This window comes from Quercus suber, unplaced genomic scaffold (genome assembly GCF_002906115.3).
Source record: "Quercus suber isolate HL8 unplaced genomic scaffold, Cork oak 2.0 scaffold_271, whole genome shotgun sequence".
Classification (NCBI taxonomy): Eukaryota; Viridiplantae; Streptophyta; class Magnoliopsida; order Fagales; family Fagaceae; genus Quercus; species Quercus suber.
The window spans coordinates 122,343-132,960 of record NW_027069727.1 but is presented as its reverse complement, the minus strand read 5'-3'; the positions used below and the strand labels follow the sequence as shown (position 1 = coordinate 132,960).

General features: G+C 33.8%; 1 protein-coding gene across 2 annotated transcripts; it reads right to left on the bottom strand.

Moving 5' to 3' along the window:
* Positions 1–4,047: 4,047 nt before the first annotated feature.
* Positions 4,048–9,636, bottom strand: LOC112004854 (cysteine-rich receptor-like protein kinase 43). 2 transcript variants are annotated; one of them, XM_065781573.1, is made up of 5 exons: positions 9,019–9,636; positions 7,485–7,695; positions 6,785–7,022; positions 6,477–6,627; positions 4,048–4,697 (listed from the first exon to the last, which is right to left on the bottom strand). In XM_065781573.1, exons 1-5 carry the CDS (start codon positions 9,232–9,234, stop codon positions 4,329–4,331), a joined length of 1,185 nt encoding a protein of 394 aa, XP_065637645.1. In that variant the 5' UTR covers positions 9,235–9,636; the 3' UTR covers positions 4,048–4,328. The 2 variants fall into 2 exon arrangements, with proteins under 2 accessions (XP_065637645.1, XP_065637644.1); XM_065781572.1 differs by lacking the exon at positions 7,485–7,695 and adding an exon at positions 8,460–8,670 and having other exon boundaries at positions 9,019–9,628.
* Between the last annotated feature and the right edge of the window lie 982 nt (positions 9,637–10,618).

Here is a 10,618-nt window from a genome sequence, read left to right as displayed (position 1 = left end):
GATAATATAAATTAAAACCCATCACCACACTCTTGTTGTCATATACTCATATCCCAAATTATATTGAGTCTCAATTATTTATGTGTTGTGTGACCGTACATTGTTTTTTTTTTAAATTAATCTGGAAGTTCAATAATCAAAGGGAATTATCAATAACGCAATCAGCCTTACAAACATCTAAGATGACTTTTGAGATTTCTTGCTTATTACAACAAAAATGACTTTTGAACCAAACCACAAGTTTTGTGTGAGCATTAAAACTTCTCTTAACCCAACTAAACTTACACATGAAAAAAAGACTTACTTCATTTAGGGTATTACAAATAATAGTATTAATGGACCAGTTAACTTATTCACCCTTTACATTGAGACTGTCAAAATTGCAACCAATTCTCCCCAGTGGCAACTTCTAAGGCCTAGAGAAATGCTACTGCCTTGGCCGGCAAAGGAGAGCTCATCTCTTGTAAGTGCCAGCTTTACTATATAAACAATTGATGCAGTCGCCTAATGCCCCAAATAGAAAAAAGACCCCAAATTTTAGTTTAATTAAGCCCAAATATTAGTCAATAAATAAAATAAATTTTTTTATCAAATGAAAAATAAGAAGAGAGAGAAAAAAAAATGCTACGTTCACAACATTTTTCACGACACTTTTACAACAAATCCTAAGTAGTAGATTGTTACAAGTTGTTATTGATGACAAAAAAATAATTTCAATGGTGGGTTCAAATTAGAGCCAATAACAACTTAACACCTAAGATTTGTTGTGAAAAATATTGTGAATGTAACACTTCTAAATAATAATAATAATAATAATAATCACAACATTTTGTCAAATTTTTTGTGCTTATATTCTTTCTTAAAAAAAAATTACGTGGTTTGTGTTAAATTGTTAATTAGCAATAATTTTTTGAATCTAAAACAAGATAATAGAATTTAAGTAACATTTAATTTTTTTTTTAAAGTTATATTTAAATATATGAAAGGCCTCAATTTCAATTTTCGCCTTAGGCCCCTAAATGCATCAAGCCGCCTTATAACTTAGCTCAGACTTTGAGCACTTCACTATAACTGTCTCTTGCCACTACTGCCTTGGCAGTTAACTGATCAGTGATAGTTGCATCAATGGTGAGTTTGAATGTTTGATTATGCTAATAGGTGGGGTTTGTCGTGATTCAGGTTCTTTATCTCTATTAAATACCTTAGTCTCCTCATAAACAATAACCAAGGCATATTCCTTGACCATGTTTTCTATGTTGTTAGTGATAACCATAATATTCACATGCATGCTATTATGCATACAGTTTCTCAAACTCCAAATTAAGTCCATAGTGAATATCATATGTAGTGAGCACATGAAAGCCTCCTCTCTATGAAGATAAGCACATGAAACTGAAAGATGGGTAAAATGATCTAGCACCAAATTAATAATTTCTTCGTTTGAATTTATGGGGCAACGATCAGATCCCATGTCTCAATTGCCAGCAAACCAAACGGCTATGGCAACAAAGCATTTAAAGAAAAATGGGCACAATACTCAAATGCAGAACCGCAAAGAACACAACTTGGATAATCCATGTCAATTCTTTGCAGGAAGTTTTCTCTAGTAGGTAAGCAGTTGAAGCCAATCCTCCAAAGCAATATTGTGATTTGGTGCTTATACCAAAACTCTTATCCCTCATAATCAAAAACAATTCACAAATGAGAACGTCCACAACACTTTATGGAATCGACTACTGATAGCACCATAATGGCCATGTATTCTTCTAAGTTTAGTGAACATTTACAAGAGAAAACATTTTTACTCTTGGTAGAAGTGGCACCACTTCTATTTTCACAAAAAGTGAAGTTCGTTCTTTGTGTCTTTGTACAACAACATTTACTTGTTTATGAACTTCATTAAGAGTATAAATGTCATCCTACTAAATGTAACAAATATCACTAATTCATCATGAATTAAACACTACTGCTCTTATTTACTATGTATTAATAACTTCTTGTCATTTTTTAAATCTCTTAAATTAAATCAATTTGAGGTTGGGTTTCTACTACCGGTGATTCTCTTTAAGATAAAGGGTTTTAGACTTTTAGTTCCATCCCAATGGATATTACCCTTACCAAGTTGTAAGATAACCTTTGGTAAAAAAAAGGGCCTATATCATTTTTAGACTTTACATAGGCAATAGGATGGAACTGCTAAATGTAACAAATATCACTAATTCATCCTGAATTAAACACAAATTTTAGTGCTCTTACTTATCACGTATGAATAACTTCTTGTTATCCTTTAAACCTCTTAGATTAAATCAATTCGAAGTTGAGTTTTTACTACTAGTGATTCTCTTTAAGATAAAGGGTTTTAGTCTTTTAGTTCCATCCCAATGAATATTACCCTTACCAAGTTGTGAGATAACCCTTGGTAAAAAAAAGGGCCTATATCATTTTTAGACTTTACATAGGCAATGGACTAGTTCAACCACATTTTACTTGGCATACATTTTCTTGTCTTAGACTTATTAGTCTACACTCACATCGTATACTTCACTTGTATACTCTATGAATGGTGGCTTCACCATTACATTACAAGGAAATGGTTCACAAATAATTGTCCATGACACTTTATCCAAACCTTGGCCATTTCTTATATTAGAGAATCTTGTCAAGGACTCAAAGTTGTGATCAATTGTAATGCGTTAAAGCATTTAATGGGGGATGGCAGTAGATTCTCATGTGGCATGATTATTAGCATTGTGATCGTCCTTTGTATCCTAAATATCGATTTGGGGTGATGTATATAATGCTACAAGTGATATGAATGCCAAGCTTTCTACTGTCATTCATGAGGAAATATGGAATTGGTTACCAGATAGGTCTAAGGATTTAGGATCCGTTTCGATAGAACTTATTTTGCTGAAATTAAAAATTGAAAACATTGTAGTAAAATAATTTTTAAATGTGTGAATAGTACCATAAAACCTATTTTTAATGAAAAAGTGGCTGAAAAGTGATATTTGTGGGTCCGTGAACAGTGCACAAATGCACTATTCACAGTTGAAAAGTCAACCTTTGCGGCTACTATTCATGAATAGTGCATAAACAGTAGCCGCATTACTCCTTGAAATGCGTGAAAAAAAAAAAAAAAAAAGGGAAAACACAAACTTAAATCGTAGACTTGGATCCAAACACAGACTTAAAACATAGACTTCGAAAAAAGCTGTGAATTAGTTTCCATTCTTTGAAGAAAGCTATGAAAGATGAACGGGGACAGGTTTGAGGATTCTGTTATTTGGTTACCCTCTCAAACAAGTAAATTCTCTTATGCAACCTCATGGGAAGGGCTTAGAACAAAGCATCCTGAAATGGAATGGAGTAAGGATAGATTGGTAACCAAAAGACTATGGAGGTGGATACATTATGTTTGATAGGTAGAAGTATATAGCAAAGAACATCTATTTTTTCAATGCTCCTTTACCTGAAGAATATGGATGAAGTTTATGAATTTTAATTGATTACAAGACCTTACTAAAGATGGGATTATCCTTTCCATCAAATGGGACCTCATGTCTAGGGTCAAAATCTGCTGTAAGGTGAAGAAATCTGTCCAAAATATAGCTCTTTGTTCCAGTTGGGGAATTTCTCAATTCGTATTCCAAGATTGAAGTTGTAAATGATATTGTTTAGTGCTGGTCAGCTCATTTGTTTGTCTTGCAGCTGATGTCCTTTACTTTGTTTTAAGATGCGATATTGTATCTGCATTTTTGCTGCTTGTCCCTGGACTTTGTATGTATCCCAATAAGTATGGGAATACAACATGTTTTACAACAAATGATATGTTGTTGTGCATAATAAAAGTGATGCCAGTAATAAATCCAAGTGAAATTAATGTTACTCTAATCTGAACAAGCTACATCAACAAAAGAGAAAAGTTGTATCCATAGAACTCTATTACTCCAGGGTTTCAACAAAATCATTCATTCGTCTGAACAAACATGATTCCAAATTTCATTCAGAAAACATTGAAGGTTCACAAACTGTTTGCTCAAAACCTATACAAATTGGTAATTGACTATTCATGCATTATCTTCAGAGTATCTAATCATTCATCAATAATTGAGATACAATGTTTTATCACGTAAAAACCAATAGATTCAGAAAATAAAAGCTCTTGATCTTTGCTCTATCACTAGTACAGCAAATGGTTTTAATGTAAAAAAATAAAAACAAAAACTACACTAAATTAGCATAAAAAATTTAGCCCAAAAAAAGAAGAAGAAAACTTTACATAATATAAATGAAGCTAATTGCCCTTTACATTCTATAAAATCCGGTCATCTTCCTTCATCAATAGAGGAAACAGATATAGAATTTCTAGAATATTCCTCAACAAAACTACTGCCTCCAGAAGCCCTGGTAGCACCAGTAAGCGTGCTACTAGCATTGGTATTAGTTAAAGCAGTACTGGTAGTCGTCCAACGTCCACCACGACCTTGAATTCCGGGTTTACCTGGTCTGGGCAATGTAAATGAATCACTCGAAAGCATGAGATGAACTGCATTCATGTCAGGCCTTTCTGCAACACTTTGTTGACAACATAACAGCCCAAGCTGGATGCACATAGCTGCCTCATCAGAATTGTACTTGGCAACGGTTGGGTCAATTAATTCCAATGTCCTCCCTGCTTGATACAGCATCCATGTCTGCAAAATATAGCAACAAAGAATCAAAGGATTTTTTTTTTTGAGAATCAAGAATCAAAGGATTGAATGAATTAACTGAGCATTTTTTCCCCTTTCCCAATGTGGGCAACAAACACCTCTGCTTTTAGGCCAATCCAAATTACTAAATATACTTTTTTTTTTTGATAAGTAAGTAACTAAATATACTTGAAGATCAATATTGATTAATTAGATATAAATTCATGAGAAGGCACTATATAACTACATTATGCAAAAGAAAGCAATTCAGTGAGCACTTTATAACTTGATATGTGAGATAAGGATATATTGGAATTGACAACTCTTACTCAGTCTGTTTCAGTGTAAAATGTTTTCTGTTTTAGTGGAAATTATTTGTTTTTTGCTGTTTGGTTGCAACCAGGAAAATGTTTTTAAGTGCTTAATTGCGCCCAAAATTTCAGACAATAATGGCAATTGGGGGGAGAAAAGTGGCAGCAGTGGCAACATATTCAGGTAACTGCTAACAGTGGTGAGGGCATCTGGGTGGTGGCCAATGGTGACAGCAGTGTCTGGCAAATTGGTGGCATAGAACAAGCTAGTGGCAGCCGGCATGTTGGCAAATAATGGCTGGTGGTTGACAATAAGCAAGCAAGCAGGTGTGTTGAGTGGCAGCTGGTGGCTGGCAGTTGGTAGCCACGATAGCCTGCAACAATGACTAACAGGCTATCTATGGCTAGTGGTGATGGGCAATGATGGTCAGGTGGGTGGGCGACAACAACCTTTGGCAATGGACGATGAGATGGTAGTGGACTAGTGCCAGCATAGAGGATTGAAAGGGATAAGCATGGTGGGGATAAAGCCAAGGCCTTTTTTAGAAAGCGGTTGACACTTTTAAAAGCATAAATCGTTTTTTGCCATTTTTGTGTAATTTTCCACTGTCCAACGAAAAGTTTTACATTGATTGACATTTTTAATCACACCAAACACTGGAGAAAATATTTTCCAAAAAGCATTTTATGCCGAAACAAATAGGGCCTTAACAATCCACAATTTGTTCATAGATACCATCAAATTGGTTAAATGAAAAAAATATGAATTTTAAATTACTCCTAGTTGAATTTGAGAAAACTAACTAAAAACCAATACTTATCAAAGATAGAAAAAAAAAAAGAGGGGGGGGGGGGGAGGGGGGGGTGGGGGTTGTTGAATAACTAGATCAATCCACCTTCTCAGGCATAGCAAATTACTCATTGAAATGGAGATTCCACTACAAGGCAGGAGAAGCAATTGTCAAAGGTGACTCATTGCCTAAGAGTCTTGAGGCAATACCAATTCGAATGAGGTTTGCTGTAAATGTGAAGGCCTCATTGAGGGTGGTTTGTGTTTGTGTGTGTCTGTGTCTGTGTTTTGTCAGGGAACTTAATAGAGAAGGGTTAAAGAAGAATTATAGTAAAGAAGTAGCATGTTTGGGAGGTACAAATGCTAGAAAATATTCAGTAATGATGCTAATATTTGCATTAATCCTCAATTATCTGGAACAGAAGGTTACCCTAACAAAAAAGAACATTTAATTAGATTTTTTTTTTTTTAATTCCCTATTAGATGTATCTTCAATTTATTGGAGTATGTTGCAAATATATGGGTTTCGATTCTCTGATTCTCAAAGGATGATAAGACAAGAATATAACAACAATGACTCAATCAGTTAATGCAAATTTCGTTGTATATAAATCTTTTAGGCTGGCATTCAGAGAGATGAGCATTACATGTGGCAACCATCATTCAGATAAAGTAACTTACGTAGTTCAAGAGATCCTGTTTCTCTGAACTAAGCTTTGTGTCATAGTTCTTTCTCCCACTAACAATCTCTAACACCAAGACTCCATAACTGAAAACATCTGTCTTCACAGACAAATATCCATGCATTCTGTATTCAGGGGCCATGTAACCACTGCATTCAACAACATTTTCTTTTTTTTATCATTTTCTTAGCTACTAACCCAAACAATAGTTCTTAAGATAGACTAATATCACTTGAAGCAGTGAAAACAACTAATTAAGAACAAACACAAATAGGTGAAGTTGACGAAATTTACGAAACCACTCACTGAGTACCAGATATCCTAAACGTATTTACATGGGTGTCATCCCCAGGAAAGAGCCTCGCCAAGCCAAAACCTGAAATTTTTGGATTCAAATGCTCGTCCAGCAATATGTTACTAGCTTTGATGTCTCTATGAATGACCCTTAATGGGGCCTCTTCATGTAGGTATTGAAGGCCTCGCATAATGCCTGTTACTATTTGAAATCTAGTTGGCCAATCCAGGGATGCAGACTTCTCTTTATCTGAAAAAAAAAATAACAATTACAATTTTGGCATCTATTTAAATTAATGTTGATGTAGCAAAGTCTAGTACTCATTTCAAAATGAATTGATAAGATTTTCGGAATTCCATGTTGAAGTTACCCTAAAAATCTAGAGTATCCTTATTCTAAATAAGGTGACCAATATTCAATCTATACAAAAATTCGACGGCAACATATATAAAGCACCCAATAGCTAAGAAGCTTGTAACTCAATAAAACTGTGACTATTGTCTGGTCTCCAATATACGGATAACAAATGCCCCTCCCCCACTTGTTATAAGTTATAACAATTAATCGTACCCAATGCACAAAACTCCTGCAACCTATCACTCTTTGGTGGAAGGCACTTGCCATCATCATCACACGAAGGCTCGACCTCTATATAACTTATAGCAATTAAATTATAAACAATAATAATGATAATAAGATGAAAATTTTTACCAAATAGAAAGTAATCGAGGCTTTTGTTTGGCAGGTATTCATAAATAAGCATTTTCTCAGGCCCTTCAGTACAACATCCATATAATGTGACCAAATTCTTGTGCTGAAGTTTGCGCAACAGTTTCAACTCATTAGTGAATTCTATCCTCCCTTGTCTTGATTCTACTGATAGCTTCTTCACTGCTACTTCTTGCCCGTTTGGCATCAATCCCTGTATATCAGTTTCCGTAATCACCATTAACCAACTAATAACAGTCCCAAAAATTAACACAACATTAATTAATATTAATATAAAAAGCTGAAACTTTTTTTTATAGGTATATAAATTATATTTTAATTACATTAAACTTTTTTTTTTTAATTGTCCAATTATACTCTTATTTTATTTTAAAACACACAAACACTAACAAAACCATCCCATTCCTGATAGTTTTATCAAATAATGGGATTAAGATCCTCTAGAGTTCTTATTATAACTCCATCACGGAGTTCCTAAATCCTGTTTATTCATTTTAAAATGATTGGCTTACTATACCGAGTCATCAACATTTTGAAAAAAAAAAAAAAAAAATGACAACTACAATTTTGGCATCTATTTAAATTAATGTTGATGTAGCAAAGTCTAGTACTCATTTCAAAATGAATTGATAAGATTTTCAGAATTCCATGTTGAAGTTACCCTAAGAATTCTAGAGTATTCTTATTCTAAATAAGGTGACCAATATTCAATCTATACAAAAATTCGACGGCAACATATATAAAGCACCCAATAGCTAAGAAGCTTGTAACTCAATAAAATTGTGACTATTGTCTAGTCTTTAGTCGTATCCAATGCACAAAACTCCCGCAACCCATCACTTTTTGGTGGAAGGCACTTGCCATCACCATCACACGAAGGCTCCACCTCTATATAACTTATAGCAATTAAATTATAAACAATAATAATAATAATAATAATAAGATGAAATTTTTTACCAAATAGAAAGTAATCGAGGCTTTTGTTAGGCAGGTATTCATATATAAGCATTTTCTCAGGCCCTTCAGCACAGCATCCAAATAATGTGACCAAATTCTTGTGCTGAAGTTTGAGCAACAGTTTGACCTCATTAGTGAATTCTCTCCTCCCTTGTCTTGATTCTAATGATAGCTTCTTCACTGCTACTTCTTGTCCATTTGGCATCAATCCCTGTATATCAGTTTCCATAATCATCATTGACCAACTAATAACAGTCCCAAAAATTAACACAAACATTTATTAATATTAATATAAAAAGCTGAAACTTTTTAATAGGTATATAAATTATATTTTAATTACATTTCAATTTTATTTCTTTTTTCTTTTAATTGTCCAATTATACTCTTATTTTATTTTATTTTTATTCTGATTCTACCATACATGAAAATTCTACTATAAAATATTATTAATGTAAGTAAGAACTCACACAAATATCTGAAATTTCCGGGGGATAATTTCGTAATTTTGTTTAATTTTTTATAATTAAAAAAAGAAAAAAGAAAATAAAGTTTATGATACCTTGTAGACGGGACCAAAGCCACCGTGACCGAGCTTATTGAGCTCGGAGAAGAAATTGGTGGCGATTTGGAGAGCGCGGAGCTCGAAGAAGATGTCAAAGGAGTCGACGGCTTCGTCTTCGGCATCGTCGGCGGCGCCGCCTCTGCCGCCGCCGCGTTTGAATCTCTTCAGCAAGCAGGCGCAGAGGTGGGACAAAAACCTCATCAAAGCAAGCATTAATTTAATGGTATGGATTGTCAGTCAGGCGATAATCACTAATAAACGGACAACAACAACAACAACAACAACAGGACTCTTCCAGCTTTTGTCCGCTAATCTTTCTCCTAGGTAGTACGGATAGGACTTTTTGTAAGAAAGAGAGAGTGACTGTCTATTGTTTGAACAGATGTGAACTGCAATGTCAATTGTAAGTTCCAAACAGAGAAAAATGTGAGTACGTCTGTTTGGGTTTAATTTTTTGTCTTGATGGTGGTATCTGTGATAAATTTAGTGTTTTTTTTCAATAGGATAATAAAATTGAGGGTTGAGTTTTGGTTGTGTGGTGTGGTGTGGTGTTGTTGTTGGGTTTTTGGGCTTTCTTTTAAGTCTAAAGGCTTGAGTTTTTGCTCTTTGGTCAAGGGTAGTTTGGGGAAGGTGTATAACAGTCAACGTTGTCATTAAAATTTGATAGTGAAAAGGTACAGAGTCTTCTTACACCAGGCTGGAAGAAAGAGAATAGTGTCAATAAATTCTTAGAGCACCTACAGTAGACGTGTGCTAAATATTTGACACATATTCCACACTAAATTCAATTTGAGCCTATTTAGCAGATGTGGGATATATTATATGTTTTGCAACATTGACCAGTACTGTAGCAAATTTTTCACGGGGTACGGAATGTGTGTGACAAAAATTTTAATGTGCTAATTGTGTTGATGAGTTGTAATAAATATTATTTTAATGTGTAGTAAATATTATTTTAATGTATAGAATTAAATTATAAAACATCTGATAAATGAGATGTTGTAAAATGATGTGGTAAAATAATAAAGTAGGCCTTTGATGTGGTAAAATTGCATGATTTTTAGAACATCAAATAAGAGCTTTCACTGTTTAATTTGTATTTTCAACAGCAGGTGGAGTTGGTGTTGAGTGCTTTTTAGCACGTGTCTAATTTTAGATACGTGGGCTCGGATCTTAACGTGCCGTGGTGCAAAAACCAAACAATAACGCATAGTTTAGATATAAACTATGACTAACATTATTTAACATTAAAACCAGTCATTTGTATAACACTCGACTGTTGTTTAGCTATTTCATTCAAATCATTGCGTAAGTGCAATATTTAAATAAATTATATGACTCATTAAAATAAGTATTATGTGGACTAGAATTATATTATATATGAATGATCTCTTTAATCGACATATAATGGCTTGAAAAAAATTAGTTTTAAACTGGTTTAGAACTAAACTTTTTGGAAAATATTACGTCTGTAACATATTCACAACAAATTCTAAGTAACAGGTTGTTACAAGTTTTTAATTTGAATCCACTACTGTAATATCTTGTCATTTAGGATTTATTATGAAAATGTTGGGTATTGGCTTGGAAGAAATTT

Excerpts from the sequence above, each read along its gene's own strand:
- LOC112004854 (XM_065781573.1), bottom strand. The coding sequence starts at position 9,234 with ATGCTTGCTTTGATGAGGTTTTTGTCCCACCTCTGCGCCTGCTTGCTG. Across the intron at positions 6,628-6,784 it reads TTTAGGATATCTGGTACTCA|TGGTTACATGGCCCCTGAAT; the intron begins GTGAGTGGTTTC and ends TGTTGAATGCAG. Across the intron at positions 4,698-6,476 it reads AACAGGATCTCTTGAACTAC|ACATGGATGCTGTATCAAGC; the intron begins GTAAGTTACTTT and ends TATATTTTGCAG.